Here is a 23,946-nt window from a genome sequence, read left to right on the forward strand (position 1 = left end):
AAAAATTTAAATAGATTGTAAAATTAAAATTTTACAGTATTTTTACATTTTCAAACTTATAATAATAATAATAATAATAATAATAATAATAATAATAATTATTATTATTATTATTATTATTATTTTGTCTTGATGGAATAGTTCACTTTCAGAATAAAAATTATGTAATCATTTACTCACCCTGTGTTGCTCCAAAACTGTAAGAGTTTTTTCACTCTGTTGAACACAAAATAAGATATTCTGAAAAACGTTAGTATCCGAACTGTTGATGGGCATCATTGACTTCCATAGTATTTTTTATTTATTTTTTCCACTGTGGAAGTCAATGATATCCATCAACTGTAACTTGCTACAGAACGTGGAGAGTTACCTCCATCATCATGTCAGAGATTGATTAGTCTGACACCAAAAGCTCATAAGAACACTACCCTTATAGACAATAGAGACCTACTACATTACTCAATAATGATGTTAAAGTGTTTGCCATTAATTTTTGCAGAAAGATAAAAATAATGCTTAGAACTAATTATAGATGATTGCCAATTATGAAGGGCAGACATATTAGTAATAATATTCATTTGGTTCTAGATTTAATTGATTATAATGAATATATTGATGGTGAAAGTTTTATAATTTCTGTGGATTTTTATAAAGCATTTGACATTGTTAACCACAAATTTATGTTTGAGACTTTGGATTTGTGTGGCTTTGGTGATTTCTTTAAAAGGGCCATTTATACTTCTTATAAGTGGTGTAATAGTTCGGTAAGACTTGTAAATGGCACTAAAGTATACCCCCAGATTTCTCTTAGAATGAGGCAAAAGGCAGGGATGCCCAATATCTCCTTTTTTTTAAATCTCATTTGTAACCCAGACAATGACTCTTTACATGAACAAATATTGTTTAAATATAACATATATTTTTTTTTTATTTGTTTGTTTTTTACCCCAAAATTGGAAGACAATAGTATTTTATTGGTTAAACAGTTTTTTAATGAACATGAGCACATGTATATCACATAGAATTTTTTCAAAGGTACAATATTCCAGTAATCTCTAAAGAATATTGTATAGTGTTTAATGCTTTACCATCCAGATTAAAATGTCTAATTAAAGCGAATGTGAATGAGGAGACATGAAGTTGCAAATTATTTAGTTATTATTAATGATAGAAAATTGAATAATTACTTTATTAGGAAGTTACTAACAGAATACATCCTACTATCATCTAAATCATTCTGAATTTGAGTGCATTAACTGGAAATCTTCATGGTTGCTGCCTAAAAAGATGCATGACATGACAAATAAAGTTTTTATTTTAATAGACAAACATTGACACCAAATGTGGCCTTTATTGTTCAACTTAAAAATGTTAAAATGTTAAAAATGTTTGGAGTCAGTGGAGTGTTACACACCTGAGGAAAACACCTGGAGGTCCAGCCTGTAAATCATGGATTTGCTCATATAAATTATTATTATTATTATTATTATTATTATTATTATTATTATTATTATTATTATTATTATTATTATTAAATAATAGAATATCTCCTTTCTACTTTAGAAGAGGACCAAAGCAAGTTTTGACCAAGATAATGGACTGTTTTATTTAAAGGAAATAAATAAACAGAGACAAATCTGAAGACTAGACAACTAAAATGCATTGTAAATTAACGCATTTGATCTATTTGCAAATAATATTTTGAATATAATCCTAATTAGGCTATATTTTAAAATAGCCTAAACACTCTCTCTTTAATCATACAGAATCTGTTGAAAACGACCAGCATTTATTCTCTCACACATTCAATTAAAAATCACGCCTATAGGCCTATTTTTCATAAAAAAAATAGTGTAATTCAACAGCATTATATTGAATATTTACAGATCACACCGGGGCTGTGTTGAACAGACAGATGTTTGTGTCAGGCGGCTGAGACTCTCACCTGAGCTGTTGTCTGAGTCTGTGTGGCTCTACGACTCGCTGCACGACTGCTCAAAACACGCTGAGGGCGGGACGGGCAGGTCACGTGATGCTGGTTTCATGACAGCGATTGGTGGTGTCTGGGGATTGCAGCCAATGTGGACAGGATTTGGAGACCAGCTGGAGTGTGAGTCGTACGATCCCGTTCTGCCCCGACCGCAGCTCTCACCCTTGACAGACAGCTAGCTGTGTGTTTTGAGAGGCTCTTCGGCTGATTCAGCCCGTGATACGCCATGGGTGCACCGTTCACCGTTACGATCCACAGAAAAAGTGCTGGGACAAATTGGGAGAAATGCTGCGACCTTACACTGCCGGTCAGACTAAAGAGCAAAAGAGTGCAAACTAAGACAAAAGAAATGTTATTTTTTCTTAACATTTATTAGTTTATTCAAATATGACTTTCTGGGACTGTTCTCTCACTTACACAAACATTTGTCAGAGGGAACAATATAATACCAGAATGTGCTAACTTACCAACAACTGCCTGCTGAATGAACCTCATTTAAGTCAAGTCAATTCACCTTTATTTATATAGCACTTTAAACAAAATACATTGTGTGAAAGCAACTGAACAACATTCATTAGGAAAACAGTGTGTCAATAATGCAAAATGATAGTTAAAGGCAATTCATCATTGAATTCAGTGATGTCATCTCTATTCAGTTAAATAGTGTCTGTGCATTTATTTGCAATCAAGTCAATGATATCACTGTAGATGAAGTGACCCCAGCTAAGCAAGCCAGAGGCGACAGCGGCAAGGAACCGAAACTCCATCGGTGACAGAATGGAGAAAAAAAACCTTGAGAGAAACCAGGCTCAGTTGGGGGTCAGTTCTCCTCTGACTAGACGAAACCAGTAGTTCAATTCCAGGCTGCAGCAAAGTCAGATTGTGCAGAAGAATCATCTGTTTCCTGTGGTCTTGTCTTGGTGCTCCTCTGAGACAAGGTCTTTACAGGGGATTTGTATCTGGGGCTCTAGTTGTCCTGGTCTCCGTTGTCTTTCAGGGATGTAGAGGTCCTTTCTAGGTGCTGATCCACCATCTGGTCTGTATACGTACTGGATCCGGGTGACTGCAGTGACCCTCTGATCTGGACACAGACTGGATCTGGTGGCTACGGTGACCTCGGAACAAGAGAGAAACAGACTAATATTAGCGTAGATGCAATTCTTTGTAATGATGTAGCAAGTACATAGAGTGTTATGGGAAGTGTTTCCGGTTCCGGTTTACCTAATTAATGCAGCCTAAAAATCCTTACGGATTTGGATATTAAAAGCATATTAGTATGTTATGTGTAAGCCAGGTTAAAGATATGGGTCTTTAATCTAGATTTCAACTGCAAGAATGTATCTGCCTCCCGAACAATGTTAGGTAGGTTATTCCAGAGTTTAGGCGCCAAATAGGAAAAGGATTTGCCGCCCGCAGTTGATTTTGATATTCTAGGTATTATCAAATTGCCTGAGTTTTGAGAACGTAGCGTACGTAGAGGATTATAATGTAAAAGGAGCTAATTCAAATACTGAGGTGCAAAACCATTCAGGGCTTTATAAGTAATAAGCAATATTTTAAAATCTATACGATGTTTGATAGGGAGCCAGTGCAGTACTTCCTGGTTCTAGTAAGAACTCTTGCTGCTGCATTTTGGACTAGCTGTAGTTTGTTCACTAAGCGTGCAGAACAACCACCCAATAAAGCATTACAATAATCTAACATTTAGGTCATAAATGCATGGATTAACATTTCTGCATTTGACATTGAGAGCATAGGCCGAAATTTAGAGATATTTTTTTTATGGAAAAATGCAGTTTTACAAATGCTAGAAACGTGGCTTTCTAAGGAAATATTGCGATCAAATAGCACACCTAGGTTCCTAACTGATGACAAAGAATTGACAGAGCAACCATCAAGTCTTAGACAGTGTTCTAGGTTCTTACAAGCAGAGTTTTTAGGTCCTATAATTAACACCTCAGTTTTTTCTGAATTTAGCAGTAAGAAATTACTCGTCATCCAATTTTTTATATCGACTGTGCATTCCATTAGTTTTTCAAATTGGTGTGTTTCACTGGGCCGCGAAGAAATATAGAGCTGAGTATCATCAGCATAACAGTGAAAGCTAACACCATGATTCCTGATGATATCTCCCAAGGGTAACATATAAAGCGTGAAGAGTAGCGGCCCTAGTACTGAGCCTTGAGGTACTCCATACTGTACTTGTGATCGATATGATACATCTTCATTCAATGCTACGAACTGATGGCGGTCATACGTATAAGTACGATTTAAACCATGTAAATGCACTTCCATTGATGCCAACAAAGTGTTCAAGTCTATGCAAAAGAATGTTGTGGTCATTCTTAAGAGCAGATCATTTGTAACTCTAAGGAGAGCAGTCTCAGTACTATGATACGTTCTAAATCCTGACTGGAAATCCTCACATATACCATTTTTCTCTAAGAAGGAATATAATTGTGAGGATTCCACATTTTCTAGTATCTTGGACAGAAAAGGGAGATTTGAGATTGGTCTATAATTAACTAGTTCTTCAGGGTCAAGTTGTGGTTTTTTGATGAGAGGCTTGAAGGTTTTGGGGACATATCCTAATGACAATGAGGAATTAATAATAGTCAGAAGAGGATCTGTGACTTCTGTAAGCAACCTTTTAAGAGCTTAGATGGTATAGGGTCTAACATACATGTTGTTGGTTTAGATTATTTAACAAGTTTATACAATTCGTCCTCTCCTATAGTAGAGAATGAGTGGAACTGTTCCTCAGGGGGTCTATAGTGCACTGTCTGATGTGATACTGTAGCTGACGGCTGAATGGTTGCAATTTTATCTCTAATAGTATCAATTTTAGAAGTAAAGTAGTTCAGAAAGTCATTACTGCTGTGGTGTTGGGAAATGTCAACACTTGTTGAGGCTTTATCTTTCATTAATTTAGCCACTGTATTGAATAAATCCTTTGGGTTATGTTTGTTTTCTTCTAAAAGAGAATAAAAATAATCAGTTCTAGCAGTTTTTAATGCTTTTCTGTAGGATACGTTACTTTCCTGCCAAGCAATACGAAATACCTCTAGTTTTGTTTTCCTCCAGCTGCGCCCCATATTTCGGGCTGCTCTTTTTAGTGTGCGAGTATACTTATTATACCAGGGTGTCAAACTGTTTTCCTTAACCTTCCTTAAGCGTAAAGGAATAACTTTAACTTTAAGTGCTAGAAGAGAGAGAGTCCATAGTTTCTGTTACATCATCAAGTTGTTCTGAAGTTTTGGATATGCTAAGGAATTTGGATACATCAGGAAGATAACTTAAAAAGCAGTCTTTTGTGGTAGAAGTGATGGTTCTTCCATACTTGTTACAAGAAGTACAATTTACAATTTTGGCTATATGAAGTTTGCACAGAACTAAATAATGATCTGAGACTTGGCTGAATAATTTCAACACTATCAACATCAATTCCATGTGACAGTATTAAATCTAGAGTATGATTTCGACAATGAGTAGGTCCTGAAACGTGTTGTCTAACACCAATAGTTCAGAATGTCTATAAACGCTGATCCCAATGCATCTTTTTCATTATCGACATGGATTTTAAAATCACCAACTATTAAAACTTTATCTGCAGCTAGAACTAACTCGGATGTAAAATCACCAAACTCTTTAATAAAGTCTGTATGGTGCCCTGGTGGCCTGTATACAGTAGCCAGTACAAACATAACAGGGGATTTATCATTAACATTTGTTTCTCTGGATAATGTTATATGAAGCACCATTACTTCAAATGAGTTATACTTGAAGCCTGCCCTCTGAGAAAACCTGAAAACGTTGTTATAAATTGAAGCAAGTCCTCCCCCTTTGCCTTTTAGACGCGGCTCGTGTTTATAACAGTAACCTTCGGGGGTGGACTCATTTAAAAGAATTTAATCATCAGGTTTTAGCCAGGTTTCTGTCAAACAGAGCACATCTATATTATGATCAGTTATCATATTATTTACAAAAAGTGTTTTCGTAGAAAGGGATCTGATATTCAATAAGCCAAGCTTTATCATTTGTTTATCCATATTGCATCTGTTTTTTATTTGTTGAACCTCAATTAAATTGTTAATCTTAACTTGGTTTGGACATTTTTTTGTATTTTCTAGTTTGGGGAACAGACACAGTCTCTATTTAGGCTTACTATTAAAGGTTCTGTTCTTCATGATCCCATGTTTTAAACTTTAGTTAGTGTGTAATGTTGTTGTTAGAGTATAAATAATATCTTTAAATTGTAAAGCTCAAAGTTCAATGGCAAGTGAGATATTTTATTGTAAAGAATTCGCCTACATCGAACGACCCGTTTGGACTACATCCCTCTAGTTCCTGCAGTAATGACGTCACTAAAACAGTTTTTTGACTAACCTACGCCCACATGAATACACAAACAGGGGGCGTGGTCTTGTTGCGCTCGCACAGAGAAGAGGAAGAGCTGCGTTTGTGTTTGTCGCCATGCCATCGAAACACTGTTATTTTCATCCAAGAGTCCAATCATCTTTGTTTGGCCTTCCCAGGGATGTTGTACTTGAAGATTAATGGTTATAATTTATGTTTAACTCGGTTCCCGAAAATTATAATCCACATGTAAAACTATTTACAGCACATTTTGCTGAGGACAGCGAGCTTCTTCAATCTCAATCAGTTTAAATCCAGATTTGCACAAAGATTATTCTTGAAAGATGCAGCAGTTCCCTCTTTGTCTGGAGAATGTGTTGTTTATGGATCACAACCGGTAAGTGTATTTTATTATTTAAGTTGGTGTGTTACATTCCAGTTACATTCCACATTTACAGTTTCTGTAACTTATTACACAAAGGGCAACGGTGTTTAGCTTTGTTAACTAGATGTTAACAAATAAGCTGGTGTCGAATCACAACACAGGAACCGCTGGCACAATCACAGCTCGTTACGTATTTCTGAAGGAGGGACTTCATAGAACAAGGAAGTCATCAGGCCATTTTTATGACAGTGAAAACAGAGGTATAAAGATAGGTGAATTGTGTGAAAAAGTGTGTGTTTTTTTACACGCGAAACATGAACACATGTTATATTTCACACTTTAAACACAATCAAAGCTTCAAAAAACACGAAAAACGTGACCTTTAATATTCATGAGGCAAGTAGAGCTGGACAAGACACTGAATAGAGCTGCAGGAAAATGGCATCATGTCAACACTGATTGACTGATGAAAATACAACTGCATCAGAATACAATGTTTCATACATTTTCAATTTTTAGTTTAGTTTCCTGCTCTTGTACCTCGTATGTAAATACATTTACGCTGTATGCAGATTTTTTGTGCTATATTATGTAGCTTCTGCTGCTGTTCCAGAGTAAAAATGGTGAATGTGAACATGAACTTTAGAATTAAAAAATGAACCTTTTCGCCTCATGTCTAGTAATATGCATGTAGATCAGTGAAAAAAAAAAAAAGATATATATATATATATATGAGAAAAACATTAAAGAGAATAAGGTAAATGCGAGAAAGAGGTTAAAGTAGCATTTAAATCAAATGCAAGCATGATATGTAACTCCACTGAATGAAATTTACTGTTATATAAGTTGACATTATATGAAGAGAGCAACAGTGCGTAATGAAATTATGTGGATGTTCTCTGAGGCTATGATCTCCATAATTAAAGAGTTGAGTGTGTTGTTGCTGTTGTCTTATTTGCATGTTTTCATTTCTCTGTGTGATAGTGTTCATGAAACAACAGATACAGAACATGTTCACATTTTGTGAAAGTATTGTTTAGTTTGGGAAGCAGAAACATGTTGTTGTCTCTGACATTATCAAAACTGAAAGAAAATGGAAAACAGAAATGTAAATGTTGAGGTTGTTCCTGTGAAGCTGCTGGAAATACACTTCATTCCAGAACACACAGATTCTCCGTCTCCACCACATTCAAATGAACACACTTCCACAGAATTACAGTAACAAAGTCCAACACAAACATCAACAGTGACAGAAGGAAATACATGTGAATGAGGAAGAATAATGAAAAGGGCTTTTGTTTTAGAGTAATAAACACATGAAGCAGATATAATCATCAAAGAGTGTGAAGCTGCAGACAGAAACATCAGACTCAGAACAGATACACACGACCTCTAAAGTAAGAACAACTCACATCTTCATTCTTTACATCAGACTTTGAGATGTTAATATTGTCTTAACGATTGTGTATGATGCATTTATGTTCCTGTTATGATGGATTTTTAATTATAACTGAAATAATGATTAAAACTAAAAGGAATTAGTGAGTTGTTCATTTATCTGTATTTCTTCGCCCTCAGAAATGGAGCAAACTCTATATTTCATTCTTCTTCTCGTTGGTGAGTGTTTGTGGTTTTATTTATGGTTTCTAGTTTCATCAGGTTTGATGCTGTTCTGAAAAGCATTAAAGCAGCGTCTCTCTTTCACAGCTCTCTGCTCCGTATCTGAATGTGTTCAGCGTCAGTATCACTTTATAAATGAGAAGAAGACCTGGACTGAAGCTCAGAGATACTGCAGAGAGAATTACACAGATCTGGCCACCGCTGACAACATGAACGACATGAACGAGCTGATGAAGAGTGTGATTGATGTACGTTTCTGGATTGGACTGGAGAGAAAATGGCATTGGTCTTCAGGTGAACCTGCGCTCTATCTGAACTGGGGATATAAACAACCTGATGGCAGAGATGAGTGCGCTGTGATGAGAAATGGACAATGGAATGATTTGGGATGTAGTAATAACTACCAATTCATCTGCAGCAACAGTGAGTGCAGCTATTTAAAATTAATTTATGGCAATTCAACAACCATTTTTTTATAGATGTGCAAATATCACATTTTTATGCAATACTAACCACTATTTTAATTTGATTATGAATATAGAGGTGACTGTATATTATTCACTTTCATTGTTAAAACAATTTCTGTACAGACACAATATTTTCCAGAAATGAAAAGATTTCACACTATGGGGTAATTTGTCACAATGATAACCTGCAGTTAAAGAGATTAGAGCTAAATAAATCTGAGAAAGAGATAATGATATGGGTCTAATTATTAATAATCATAACAATAATCGGTAACACTTTAGAATAAGGTTCCATTAGTTTATGTTAATGTATTAATAAACATGAACAAATTAAAAATAAAAAAACCTACATTTTTTACTGTATTTATTCATCTTTGTTATGAAAATACAGTTATTTATTGTTAGTTCATGTTAATTCACAGTGCATTAACTCATGTTAACAAACACAACTTTTGATTTGAATAATGCATTAGTAAATGTTGAAATTAATATTAACTAAGATTAATAAATTCTGTAGAAGGATTGTTCTTGCTTAGTTCATGTTAACTAAAGTAGTTAACTAACATTAACTAATGGAAACTTATTCTAAAGTGTCACCCAATAATCTTCTGACAATAATCATAATGTTTATAAGAAATATATACAGCAGTGACTAGAGTTGATAAAGTTTGTTATTTCAGTCTTCAGTTTCTCAGTACAAACCTGTAACATCTTTATTTTACTTGTACATGAACTCAAGTCCAGTTCATGACACTTCATTAAAACAATTAATTTATTAGCTATTAATCTATAAATTACTAATCTACAGTCCAAATGAATGTTAACGAGCATATTTAGCTGCAGTGTAACATCTTCCTCTGTTTGATGTTTCTCTCATCGGCTCTTTGTGTCTGAGTCAAGTGTTCATAATGGATCAGTAGAGAGAGATTTAAAATCATCACAATGTTCCTCAGTGTTACTTCATGTTAGATCTTTAATATAATCCTGAAAATATAGTTCATATTCAGTAAATCACCAGCTGAAGAAGCAGCTCAAGTCTTTGAGTGACGTGTTTCTGATGTTTCCACTGATGCTCCTGTTCACATCCAAACCAGAAAGCAGCGAAAGAATAATGAACAAACTGATTCATGAATCTTTTTCCATTTGTCTTTATTAAAGAGAACACAGGACTCATCTTTGTCAATCAGAAGATGAATTGGAGAAACGCTCAGAGTTACTGCAGACAGAATCACACTGATCTGGTCAGTGTGAGAAACCAGGATGAGAATGAGAAGATTAAGAAGATCATTAGTGATAATAACTCATCTGGATCAGATGTCTGGATCGGTCTGTTCAGAGACTCATGGCAGTGGTCAGATCAGAGTAACTACTCTTTCAGTTACTGGAACACTGGTGAACCTAATAATGCTGGAGGTGATGAAAACTGTACACATGTTGAAAAGAGCGCTCAGGGACGATGGAATGATGAGTATTGTAACAATCGATATCCTTTTGTGTGTCATGAAGGTGAGTAGATCCTCACAAAACACACTCAACCCATCATCTCCTCCAGATCTCTTAAAGTTCCCGCTACATGTCTGACATGACAAATTCATCCACAGTGTTTGTTCTGATGTTGTTTTTGATCAGTCTCTCTCTAGTTTCTGCTTGTGCTCTGTTTGGTTTCCAGATAAACTGATTGTGATCAGAGAGAATCTGACGTGGTCTGAAGCTCTGAGATACTGCAGACAGAATCATGTGGATCTGGTCTCGGTTCATTCACAAGAGATTCAGCGTCGTGTGATGAACGTGGTACACCTGGCGTCTACTGCGGAGCTGTGGTTGGGTTTACACAACTACTGCATCATGAACATCTGGTACTGGGTGAGCGGAGAGACCGTGTGCTATCAGAACTGGGCTCCAGGGAACGGAACCGAACCAGAAAACTGTAAACTTGAGAAGAGAAAAGGAGCAGTTCAGTCTGGAGGAGATCAGCGCTGGATCAGCCGTCCTGAAACTGACAAACTCAACTTCATCTGCAGCAGATATTAAGAGTGAAAGGATACACAGACCTTCATGTGAGGAAACAAGTGCTTGTGTGTTCACTTCCTTTAACTTCATTTTCAGTCATCACTTTATAAAGTAATCATTTTACATGTATTAATTTCAGTTCCGCAGACAGTCACACTTGAGGGTTAAAAAGGCAGAAATGTTTCCTTCAGATGTTTATGTAGTTCATATATAATCTTCAATAAACTGTTAATGTATGTTATACATTTCCAAATGTTTCAGCATCTTTGTGTTTGTTACCATATTTTGGGGAAAATAAAAATGTATACCCAAAAATTAGCTAGACTTGACAAAATCCAAAACCCTCCCTTTGTAAAACTGGTACTGTGACTATACGGGTCCTTCTAAAATAATTAGCATATTGTGATAAAGTTCATTATTTTCCATAATGTAATGATAAAAATTTAAATTTCATATTTTAGATTCATTGCACACCAACTGAAATATTTCAGGTCTTTTATTGTTTTAATACTGATGATTTTGGCATACAGCTCATGAAAACCCAAAATTCTAAAAAAAATAGCATATTTCATCCAAACAAGAAAAGAAAAGTGTTTTTAGTGTGTTCAAATAATTATGTTCAGTTATGAACTCAATACTTGGTCGGGAATCCTTTTGCAGAAATGACTGCTTCAGTGCGGCGTGGCATGGAGGCAATCAGCCTGTGGCACTACTGAGGTGTTATGGAGGCCCAGGATGCTTCGATAGCGGCCTTAAGCTCATCCAGAGTGTTGGGTCTTGCGTCTCTCAACTTTCTCTTTACAATATCCCACAGATTCTCCATGGGGTTCAGGTCAGGAGAGTTGGCAGGCCAATTGAGCACAGTAATACCATGGTCAGTAAACCATTTACCAGTGGTTTTGGCACTGTGAGCAGGTGCCAGGTCATGCTGAAAAACGAAATCTTCATCTCCATAAAGCTTTTCAGCAGATGGAAGCATGAAGTGCTCCAAAATCTCCTGATAGCTAGCTGCATTGACCCTGCCCTTGATAAAACACAGTGGACCAACACCAGCAGCTGACATGGCACCCCAGACCATCACTGACTGTGGGTACTTGACACTGGACTTCAGGCATTTTGGTATTTCCTTCTCCCCAGTCTTCCTCCAGACTCTGGCACCTTGATTTCCGTATGACATGCAAAATTTGCTTTCATCCGAAAAAAGTACTTTGGACCACTGAGCAACAGTCCAGTGCTGCTTCTCTGTAGCCCTTTTCTTGCACACGCCTGTGTACGGTGGCTCTGGATGTTTCTACTCCAGACTCAGTCCACTGCTTCCGCAGTTCCCCCAAGATCTGGAATAGGTCCTTCTCCACAATCTTCCTCACGGTCCGGTCACCTCTTCTCGTTGTGCAGCGTTTTTTTGCCACACTTTTTCCTTCCCACAGACTTCCCACTGAGGTGCCTTGATACAGCACTCTGGGAACAGCCTATTCGTTCAGAAATTTCTTTCTGTGTCTTACCCTCTCGCTTGAGGGTGTCAGTGATGGCCTTCTGGACAGCAGTCAGGGCGGCAGTCTTACCCATGATTGCGGTTTTAAGTAATGAACCAGGCTGGGAGTTTTTAAAAGCCTCAGTAATCTTCTGCAGGTGTTTAGAGTTAATTAGTTGATTCAGATGATTAGGTTAATAGCTCGTTTAGAGAACCTTTTCATTATATGCTAATTTTTTTTGATTTATAGTCCTATCATACAATTTATCTCCAATCTTGATGATTCATGGCTTGATTTATGTACGTACAGTCAGCGTTGACTGACAGGTAGTCCTATGTCAAAAGTGTAAATGGTCAGTTTGGATTGATTTATGACTATATGGCCTGTCTGTCAAAGCGGTTGCCATGTCATTGGGTGCTGTCCCACTTGACTGACATGGCAGAGGTGTGTGTAAATCAAAAGATCAAACATGTCTCAGATTTGACTTGTGTTGTGTTTATTACTGGATATATGATGGTTGTATCTGTTACCAGAGCTGTGGGGGTTTCTTTGGAGTTCCTTTCTGGCCTGTACCTTCCAGTCAGGAGGTGTTTGGGTTCTTCCTGGAAAAAAAAATGGCTGAGTAAAAGTGACTGTATTGACACCTTGACATGATCAATGTTTGTTTGATCTACATGGTATATGTTGAGACCTAGACACCAACAGTTATTTAACTCCGCATCTAACCAAGCCAATGAAGAGATAAATAATTTAATGTTATCTGAAACTAATAAAATCAAACAGGCATTCATTAATGTTAAGAATTAAGAGTTACTATCCATAATATGTGATGTGTAAAAGGAGTTGAAATCTCACGTTAATTTTAAAACCAACTTTAAACACACACACACATTGGTTTTCCATGTTCTATGGGACATCCCGTAGACGTAATGGTTTTTTTATACTGTACAAATTGTATTTTGCATCACCATACACTTAAATCTACCCCTTACAGAAAATTTCATTCATTTTAAGATTTTCAAAAACACTTCATTCTGTATAATTTATAAACTTGTTTCCTCACAAGGACAAAAACAATCCCCAAGGATTTTGGATACTGTCATCATTGTTCCCCATAACATGGGGTATACCTGAACCACACACACACACAGTAATACTGAGTAAACTAAATTTTAATTATGATCAAAATCGTATTTGTTGTTTTTACTTTGTGTTATGTTGTGTTAATTTTATCTGACTAAAGAAATATGCAGATGTTCTCTCCAAACATCCAAATTTCAAACCAGCAAAGGCAATTTAAACCATTGTTCTCACCTTTGATGTCTTCTCTGTGGCAATGGAGAATTCTGCACTTCTTCCCACCAGAACCAGATCAGCTCAGTTGAGTCTTTGCCTCTGCAGAGCTTGGCAATACAGAATCAGGAACAAACTAGAATAATAACTTTACTCGTAATAAATTACTCAGAGACTTGTTTAAAGGTTTTTACGCATCACCATTGTACATGGCTTCGCTTTATTTTAAACACTAACTCATAAGCAAAATATTAACAAGTAAAAAACAAAAGTAAAAGCGTAAGTCTTCACCCCGAGATGCGGCAGGGGATGTGTCCAAACCATAACATTATATAGTCCCAACAACAATACATCATTTCTTCCGGATGCCTCCTTTTGGTAAAACACATTAACACATCCGCTTGCACGCACACACTAACAGTCAGGTTGCTATGGATACAGGAAGTTAACATTTCCTTTTTTGGCAACCCCTCTTCTGCACACATACATTAAGTAATTGCTGCTCTATCTTCTTTCCATTAAAGCAAATTAATCTTTTCTTTAAGCTGTTACAAAATCTTAAGGCGTAGGCTAAGTAAGTGACTATTGCTAAACTGCACAGCATCCTCCTTCCTGTGTTAATCAGATTAAACACATTACAATACAATTTTTAGAAAGAAAGTCCATCCTGCAATCCAGATTGCAAGATGCATTTCCTTGCACACTCATTGTTATCTTAGCAAAAAGCAAGCATACGTGACAGTCTCAACTGGCGTACGTGACAGTCTCAACTGTTGAGCAAATGTTAACATCATACATTTCTTATTACTGCCCTTTAGAGTTGATGTCTAACAAATCATACATCTCATTGTTACCTTTTAAGGGTTTTCTGGTCTTGCAACAGAGGTTTGCAATCTCAAGGCCTCGATTCCATTTGCCAGAGACTGTAACTCCAAATCAACATTAACCAACTCAATACAGTTAATGATTTCTCTCATCATTTTTATTATCTTCTTATTCATGCCTTCGCACCAGTCGAATTATTCTTCTTATCTTAGAAACGATTTTCTGCTGGTCCGTCGGTTGATCTCCTCTTCTGTTTCTCTCGACGCTTGTCTTTCTTCTTTTGTCGTTTAACTTTCTTGCTCCAGTCTTTCTGGAGGCCTTCAACAAGTAAATCATCCAAATCAATCTTTAATTTACCTGATTCATTATCACAGTTACCCAGTGAGACACGATTGGAAATATTGTGACTAGGTGACCCCATCTCAAAATTGGGAATCTCCAAAACAGTTACGTAAGAAATGTTTTTTTCATTTAATAATCTAACCTGTAGATAGTATGTGTACTTTCAATGAACAAATATACATTTGACTTAAACTCAGTAAAATAATTACACCTACCATTTTAAACATGTTTAAAAGATTACACATTGTGTGTCACTAAAGCAAGGCACACTGTCTATTGTCTTAAAAAAAAATTAAATAACGTAATGACAGCAATGTTTCTTTAGATAATTTATGCACACAAGTGCTTTTTTTTTACACGAGTAGAAAACTCTTTGGATGTGTTTGACAAACACATAATTTCTACATTGTTACGTTCCCAGTTAATCTAGGGCTATAGGACCACATAACAGAATAAGAAAAGGTGATGTGTGTGTCATATCAAAAACAAATTCTTTATTTTACAGGTATGGGAGGATGTCAAGACTTCGAGAGGGGGCAAGGCCAACATAACAAACAAAAATCCCTCTAACTATTAGGGAGAAACTAACCAGACTAACAAAGACAAGAAACAAAAATACAATAAGAATAAGCCAACTCCCTTACTAGCATAAACAGGAAAAACATAAACAAAATGGCACCCACCTCTCTACTAACCTTCCCACTTAAATTAACAATACAAGTTTAACAGATAACAAATACAGACAAACAAGATAAGTCTCAAAACAAACCAGATTCCTTGTCACAGGCTCCAGTTAGCACAAAGGTGTTAACACAATAACACTATAGAGGAATCAACCAAAATAACTCCAGCAAACACCAAAGCTGTCTGGGTTGAGAACAGAATCCTCACGATGCAGCCTCCACACACACACAGCTTGTGCTGCTTCTTCTTCTTCTAGTGTTTAATGGCGGTTTGGCAGACCAACATAAATGGGGCACAGAGCCGGCCAAGCCACTAAGCGACCCTTGCAATTGCAAAGGGCCCCGTGGCCAGCAGAGGACCCCCTTGAGTCACTGCTATATAGTGGGTGAAAAAAATCATACAACAAAAGTAACATAAAATAAATAAATAAAAAGAAATGGGCCTACCGGGCTCTTTATCAGGCATCATGATAAGCACAATTGTTTTTTATTTAGTTCTTTATTTAGACAAGAAACGAAAATATCTTTCTGGCCATGAAAAACGACAAAAGAAAAGGCTGGAAGAAGAGAAGAAGCAAGAAGATAAAGGTATGTAAAACTGTAGGCTTAATTTTCCGATACCTGTATTAGAGCTGAAGACCTTTGCCCGAACCCGACGGGACCCGTCGGGATCCGACGGGTTCGGTCGGGTTCGGGCTTAATTTCTATCATCTTACGCGGGCTCGGGCCGGGCTCTTGCTTGCGCTCCGGTTTGCGAGGTAAACGAGCGGTCATGTGATGTGTTTCGATTAGCGCGAGAAAGATGCGAAAATGAATGCTGAGCAGGTGTAACGGAGGCTTGCCTCTGGTGATTACGTTTTGGTTGCACCAGCAACTAAAGCAAACTCTGAGGTGTGGAAAAGTTTTGACCATGCTTATAATGAGAAAAATGAGTGAATAATGACGCGCCATCAGTGAGCGCAGGAGCGCGCTGAAGACATCTACAGTGGATTCAATCATTTTCCTCCACAAAAACATGTAGACCTAGCCTAATCTCTGTGAGTAAAGGTTTTTCAAATGATAACTAAATATTCATTGAGTCTTAAATACATAATGTTGACAGAGTGTTTACGCTAATGTTGGCATTATTCTTTTATTAAATAAAGCAAATCCGGCGGAGTCTTTATCTTAATTTCGTTATTGCCAAATACCCATCTTAATTTAAAATGTATTTAATTGTTTTTTTAAATGACTCGTTTTTATTGGTGCGTTGGTCTATTTATAGGTTAAATGAGCCTATGTCTAGAATGCTGAGATGTTACGATGTGACACAGGACTTATTTTATTTCTTTATTCCAACTTCCAAGTGGTCTAGTCTACGTTAGTTATGAGTAAATTATGTTAAAACATGAATAAATTACTCATTGTTGGCAAAAGGCAAAAGAGCTGTGTGTGTGCGCACATTTGAATAATGTCGGGCTGTAAACGGGTTCGGGCTTTAAAAAAGCTGTCAATCAAAATGTACCTGTCGGGCTCGGGCCGAAACCTGTCGGGCTCGGGTCCTGTCGGGCCTAATTTTTAAGGCCCGATTACAGCTCTAACCTGTATAGATAATCTGCAGTCTAAAAGTCTTATATTGGGATGCAAACACTTACAGCGCGCTTTTCGGCGCCTCCCGCTTTTTTTTCGTCATTTTGGGTGACTTGGATCTGAGAGGGTCCGTCTGATTATAATTTCACGAAGTCATCTGAAGCCATTCCATAGCTTAATGTGAGGGACAGAAGACTATTTACATAATTAAAGTTTACGGAAACTCGTTTTTCCTCGTCAATCATTCTCCATTCAGTAACGTTAAGGTTATTCAAACAGCGCGCGCGCCTCGTGCATGGTAAAACTCTCTTCAATATATGATATATTCACATTATAATGCTTGATCTGTAGATAAAAGGCTGTGGATTTGCATAAGATGACTTTATTTTGTGTATTTGTATTTTATGTTTGTTGCTGTTTTTAAACGACTCGCTACCGTGTGTAGTGATAGATGACGGACATCACCACAAGGACTATGAAAAGGCATCAAACACACAATAACTGGAATTTAAAACTGTGAAGAAACAAATGATCAATAAACTGTTGGACAGATATACATTAGGATTTGTGCGCTCGACATTTCTTCGCTTTGTGCCATGAACTTTTAAATGCGCATTTGAGCAGCGCAGCGCTACACACTGTGACTCCATGTTAAAGAAAACAGTCCGCTCCGCGTCCATAGCAACGCTCTGTTTATGGCAATGGTGTGTTCTACTTCGCAGCGGTCTGTTATTAAGAAATAACAAACCGCATTCTACATTGGGATTCAACCAAGCCATAATAAATGCCAATAACATAATACTTTTCCTGGTTCACAACACAGTATTCAGTTCTATTTGCTCTATTTCATTTAAATTCTATATAAAGGCTGTTGTTTGTGCCTCTTAAACTCTGGTGTCAATTAAAAATGTTTATTTTATGGTCAGTGAAAATCACTTTATCAGTCTTTTTATTCAGCAAGTTCATCAGTGTGTGTTCGTTGCAGCTCAGTGGTATCATCATTTTCCTGTTAGACATCAAACATGGAACTCAGCTCAAGAACTCAAGGTCTTTTATTGTCATTCTGTACATGTTGCCACATAAGAACGAAATACTTACTCAGGGCCAGCAGCGTAAAAAAGATAATTAACATACAGCATACATAGAATAATTAAAACATAATTTAATAGACAAAAAAAATAGATATAATATGTACAGTATAGTTACAAGGTAGTCATTAATTTCTGTAGGCCTTACTTAAAACGGTCAAAGGGGCCTCCAACCAATTTTTCTTAGGGCCCCCAAAGGTCTAGGGCCGGCTCTGATGGGGCATTTCCACCACCTACTGATCTGGAGTGTGGAGTGTACTTGGCTTTGGAAGAAATTTAAAAAAAAATAAATAAAACAAACAAAAATTAAATTCTATTTACTATTGAAGTGGAGCTGGATGGAGGATGGGTGACTCCTGCAGGACTGAAGGCTGTGCTGGACTTCAGCTACAGTGGAGAGGTGGATAGAGGAGAAACAGATGAGGTGCTGGAAGCCTGTAGCAGGAGTGAAGAGAGGGAAAGAAGCCAGAGGGACATACGGACACTGTGGGAGAGAAACTTTGGCTTGATGTCATCATACAGACAGAAAGTGGAGACCCATTCTCTGGTAACTATGAGATCTAAAATCTCAAGCTAAAATAATAGAAAACAATTTATATATATATATATATATATATACACACACACACATACACGTAAACATTTACTCTCCCTCCTCTTGTACCAAAACTGTAAGAGTTTCTTTCCTCTGTTGGTGGGCATCATTGACTTCAATAGCATTTATTTTATTTTTTTCCACTATGGAAGTGTCACAGGCCGGAGCGGACCACCAATTCAACGGGTCTCGCTCCTCCCTCTAACTTCCACCTCGAGGAGGTCCCACAACACCCCAATGAATGGACGGACAACCAAGATTAAAATGTAACAATTTTATTTGTTTAAAAGTTTGGGGAAAGGGGTAAGGAAACTTTAAAACTAATGATGACTCGAACTATTCTTTATCCACAAATACGGATTCCAGTCTCAAGAACACTCCTCTTCAGCCCTTCCTCGACAACACTCCACTTCAGCCCTTAATTTCCCGCCGACTCCACTCCAGGTAAGTTTAAAGCAAGAGCTAGGCAGTTGACGTGCAGGGATTCTAGCTATCAGGTAAATACAGAGTTCAATACACAGGTGAATATTCACAGGGCTAAGCTGTTAGCGTGCAGGGGTTCTAGCTCTCAGGTAAGTACAGTGTTCAATACACAGGTAAGTATTCACAGGGCTGGGCTGTTAATGTGCAGAGGTTCTAGCTCTCAGGTAAATACAGTGTTCGATACACAGGTGGGTATTCACAGGGCTGGGCTGTTAGCGTGCAGGGGTTCTAGCTCTCAGGTAAATACAGTGTTCGATACACAGGTGGGTATTCACAGGGCTGGGCTGTTAGCGTGCAGGGGTTCTAGCTCTCAGGTAAGTACAGTGTTCGATACACAGGTAAGTATTCACAGGGCTGAGCTGTTAGCGTGCAGGGGTTCTAGCTCCCAATGTAAGTACAGTGTTCCATACACAGGTAAGTATTCACAGGGCTGAGCTGTTAGTGTGCAGGGGTTCTAGCTCTCAATGTAAGTACAGTGTTCCATACACAGGTGGGTATTCACAGGGCTGGGCTGTTAGCGTGCAGGGGTTCTAGCTCTCAATGTAAGTACAGTGTTCGATACACAGGTAAGTATTCACAGGGCTGAGCTGTTAGCGTGCAGGGGTTCTAGCTCTCAATGTAAGTACAGTGTTCCATACACAGGTGGGTATTCACAGGGCTGGGCTGTTAGCGTGCAGGGGTTCTAGCTCTCAGGTAAGTACAGTGTTCAATACACAGGTAAGTATTCACAGGGCTGAGCTGTTAGCGTGCAGGGGTTCTAGCTCTCAATGTAAGTACAGTGTTCCATACACAGGTGGGTATTCACAGGGCTGAGCTGTTAGCGTGCAGGGGTTCTAGCTCTCAGGGAAGTACAGTGTTCGATACACAGGTGGATATTCACAGGGCTGGGCTGTTAATGCGCTACTCACCACTGAAGATATTCAGAGGTCTGTATTCCAAGCAGATACGGGTTTAGTCGATGACTGACGGCTGGTGGGCCTTACAGGTGAAACTGCAAACAATACTGGGCTTCCCGCCCAGCTTGACAAGGGGGCACACGGGGGAGGATCGGCTGTTGTCCTTCGCTTCCCTCGTCAAATAAACAGCACAGACGACACGCACAAGGCCGGTGGTTGCCGACAGGGCCAAGGACACAACGTCACATGGATAAAAAAAGGATAAGGCTTTGATTTAAAAGCTTACAGGGATTGCTGCGTGGGCAACGACATCCAACCTCCTCCAGAGGCGCCTCCAACACGTCCGAGCTCCAGCTTACTTAAGGTAAAGACTGTGGTTGCCACCAATACACTACTCCTCTCCGTCAGGCCTCTTCCTACGACCAGGGACACAACCACGGACAAACACCACACACCACAAAGGCACTACAATTCTTCTCGTGTGTACACTTCAATATAGCAGCACTCACCACACTCCACACACTCAGTGAAAGAAGATCGGTGGTGTATTCCCGTTTCGGGCTCAGAGTCCTGACAGGGCGGGTCGGATGGACAAAGGCAGGAGGGCAGACCACAGCAGGCAGATATATCGTACACCGGAGTCTCTCCGTCTTTCCCAGCGATCTCCCACGCAAGGCACTACTATCAACACTGAGTAAACACACAAGCACTGAGGATTATCAGATCAACACAAGAGGGGGGGGGGGGGATTTTCCACTGCTACGGAGAGATATGCAGTCGGAATCCTTTCTTAAAGGCGGTTAGTCTCCCTCCACATCCGTCATTCACTCTCCACAATATACAAGAAATGTTCGTAAAGTCTTCACCCACCAGTGCACAGTGTTGTCCTCTCCCAACACGAATTCAATGATCTCCTTCACTCAGGGGCCTTCCAAACGTAGGATCGCTCCTTCAACTCAATCCACAATAAGAGGTAAACACAACATACAAAAGGTCGATCACTTAACTTCCTCCGCACTTCCAATATCCATTTTCCTTGGATTCTCCGTTGCAGCCCGTAAATCACAACATCCACGCCACACCAGCCACTTCCGTATCCCGTGAAACAACAGCAGAACAAAAACCTCCTCCTGTTCATAAACCAGCCCCTTTTATATCACTGCATCCTTCCCGATCCTCCAATTGGTATCCAACACGTCCTCTTCCCACACCTGACATGTATTTTGGATAATTTCCCCGCCTTGGGCCAACCGGAAAAGAACTTATGTTTCACTTAAATTGGTCCGGGCGGAAATATTTCCCACACTACAGTTCCGCCCGGATTAGTCACCCAGTGACAGAAGTCAATGATTCCCATCAAAAGTTCGATTCATCATTTATCATTATAATTTTTCATTCATTCTTTTCATTATCAAATCATTCCTTTTTATTCTTATTTGTAAACCAGACAATGACTCTTTACATGAACAAATATACTTTTCACAGAATCAGTATTTTAGAAAGAGAAATAGAATGCTGTCAATTAGCAGATGATAGAAGAATATTTGTAAGAGATTCATTAGAAATTTAAAATGTGATTGCTTGAATGACTTTTCATTGGTTTCAGGGTTAACATTTACAATTATAATTTAAACAAATGTGAGTTGTTCCCTCTGAAAAGTCACAAACTTCTTGATATTAATGGCATCCCTGCAAAGAATAATGTTACCTATTTAGGAATCAAAATATGTAATGATGAAAAGAAAAGGGGACATCTTAATTTTAACCTGTGATTCAAGAATTTAAAATAGATTTAATTTGTGGTTAATAACAGACCTGTTAATGAACGGTATAATTATTTTATCACAAACTGAATGTTTATCTCTTTCCTGCTATTTTCACATTAAAGTAGGAGTCTTTAAAATTTCATTCGGAGAAATGTCTCATTACATTAAAAAAGGTACCTTAACTATTTCGGTTGGTGATGGATGCTTGACTTCAGAACATCAAATGCAATTTTAAAGATTGGATGGATCAAGAATTACTTTCAATGCAAAATAAAATTTGGTATTTAATTCCTAATCTAATCTTTGGTGGTGTTGCTTTTCTGTTTCAATGCAACTTTGTAATAAGTAAGAGTCCAGTTAGATGAAGTCATTTTCACAAGCAGGTGCTACTCTCATCGACGCTTATATAAGAACAATTTCTCTCCAAATAAATACATACTTTTTTTTTATGGGTAGACAATAGTATTATATTTGTTAAACAGTTATTTAATGAAAATGGGCACCTGTATATCACATAATTTTTTCAGAGGTACAATATTCCAATAATCCCTAAAGAATATTGTATAGTGTTTGACGCTTTACCATCTAAATTGAAATGTCTGTTTAAAGAAAATGTGAATGAGGAGACATGATGTTGCAAGTACTAATAGAAAATTGAATAATTACTTTATCAGGAATTTACTAACAGAATAGGGGAGGGGACAAAATTAATTTTTGTATTATTTAAAGGAAATAAAGAAAGAAAGAAAAATCAGAAGACTAGAACAATAAAAATGTAAATAATTTGACCTATTTGTGAATAATATTTTTATATATAATAATAATAATAATAATAATAATAATAATAATAATAATAATAATAATTAGGCTTTATTTTAAAATAGCCTAAACACACTCTCTTTAATCATACAAAATATGCCGAAAACAACTTTGGTATTTATTCTCTCACATATTTACTTATAAATCAAGCCTATATTTTTCCATTCAAAATAATGCAATTCAGCAGCATCATATTAAATATACTGTATATGGTCATTCAGGACAGGCTCTTCCAGGTTCTTGTGGTGAATGGAAAGATTCAGTTTATTTTCACCCACTAAATATAAAACTAAAATAACGGATTGATTGAATGAGGTTTGTCTCAGTGCTTTAGATATGTATTACTTTATGTGAAAGTTTGTGTTTATGTGACTTGTAATTAAACTGCTTGCATAAGCGATGAAGCCTACAGTTTGTGGCCAGTTATTCGCCCCCTCTGATTTGGTGGGTTACATTTGGAAGAAGAGAAAGGACGGCCCTTTGACAACATTTTGGCAATTCCTTCAGTTTATAGATTTTGTAACGGTGGCTGCCCCAAAAATAATTTTATTTAATAAATGTAAATTTAATTTAAATTGTTCGGGCGCCAGACAAGCAAAACTTGTCAAGAAAATAAAATATTTATTTTCTTTATTTATAATGCGTGACTAATTTCGGTTTCCCCGTAAATAGCTCAAGCCACTGTTACACAACAACAACAACAAAAAATATATTTTAAGGAAAAAGTGTTTCCAAAAAAAAAAAAAAAAAAAAACGACATGAAGTTAAATTTTCACACCATTTGTATTTTTTTTTCGTTACTTCACATAACAAATGACAGAAGAAAGTAGAATCTAACCGTGCTGCACTGATCCTATTTTCTGTCACTTTAATCCATGTATATTGTTTTATTGTTTTATTTTTCTCTCTCCAAATATCAATAAGTCCAAATTGTGTGGTAATCTCTCTCAAAGATACTGCTGATAAAAAATGAGGTTCTTCTCCATTTCTATCACAAGTAAAATCTAAAGTACAATTCCAATCTCCTCCAATTACTAAAAAATCTTCATTTATAAAAGAGGAAACTACATCTTTAAGTTTAAGAAAAAAAGCTATTCTCTCTCTACCCGTTGTGGGAGCATAAACATTTATTAACACAAAAACTATTTTTTTATTTCTACTCTTAGAGCAAGTATGCGCCCTTTCACTACTTCATTCTTAGACAAAATTTTAACAATAATATTGCCACCCCTGCACTAAGGTTGGTGCCATGACTCAAAACATGATCTCCCTCCCACCACATCCCAA

General features: G+C 37.3%; 1 protein-coding gene and 1 long non-coding RNA gene across 3 annotated transcripts; one reads left to right on the forward strand and one right to left on the reverse strand.

Moving 5' to 3' along the window:
* The first annotated feature begins 8,019 nt into the window (after positions 1–8,019).
* On the forward strand, positions 8,020–11,114 carry LOC113041697 (macrophage mannose receptor 1-like). Its single transcript, XM_026200366.1, has 4 exons — positions 8,020–8,348; positions 8,439–8,774; positions 9,977–10,328; positions 10,459–11,114. The coding sequence occupies exons 1-4, from the start codon at positions 8,312–8,314 to the stop codon at positions 10,847–10,849; spliced, it is 1,116 nt and encodes a 371-aa protein (XP_026056151.1). The 5' UTR covers positions 8,020–8,311; the 3' UTR covers positions 10,850–11,114.
* Positions 9,774–17,180, reverse strand: LOC113041700 (uncharacterized). 2 transcript variants are annotated; one of them, XR_003275430.1, is made up of 4 exons: positions 17,025–17,180; positions 13,615–16,064; positions 12,831–12,902; positions 9,774–10,750 (listed from the first exon to the last, which is right to left on the reverse strand). It is a non-coding gene; the product is annotated as an uncharacterized LOC113041700 (long non-coding RNA). The 2 variants fall into 2 exon arrangements; XR_003275429.1 differs by lacking the exon at positions 9,774–10,750 and having other exon boundaries at positions 12,445–12,902.
* Positions 17,181–23,946: the final 6,766 nt, after the last annotated feature.

This window comes from Carassius auratus, chromosome 23 (genome assembly GCF_003368295.1).
Source record: "Carassius auratus strain Wakin chromosome 23, ASM336829v1, whole genome shotgun sequence".
Taxonomy (NCBI): Eukaryota; Metazoa; Chordata; class Actinopteri; order Cypriniformes; family Cyprinidae; genus Carassius; species Carassius auratus.

Bases quoted from the DNA above. Each gene is read 5' to 3' on its own strand.
- LOC113041697 (XM_026200366.1), top strand. From the start codon at position 8,312: ATGGAGCAAACTCTATATTTCATTCTTCTTCTCGTTG. The intron at 8,775-9,976 runs GTGAGTGCAGCT...TCTTTATTAAAG, and splicing joins CCAATTCATCTGCAGCAACA to AGAACACAGGACTCATCTTT. The intron at 10,329-10,458 runs GTAGATCCTCAC...GTCTCTCTCTAG, and splicing joins TTTGTGTGTCATGAAGGTGA to TTTCTGCTTGTGCTCTGTTT.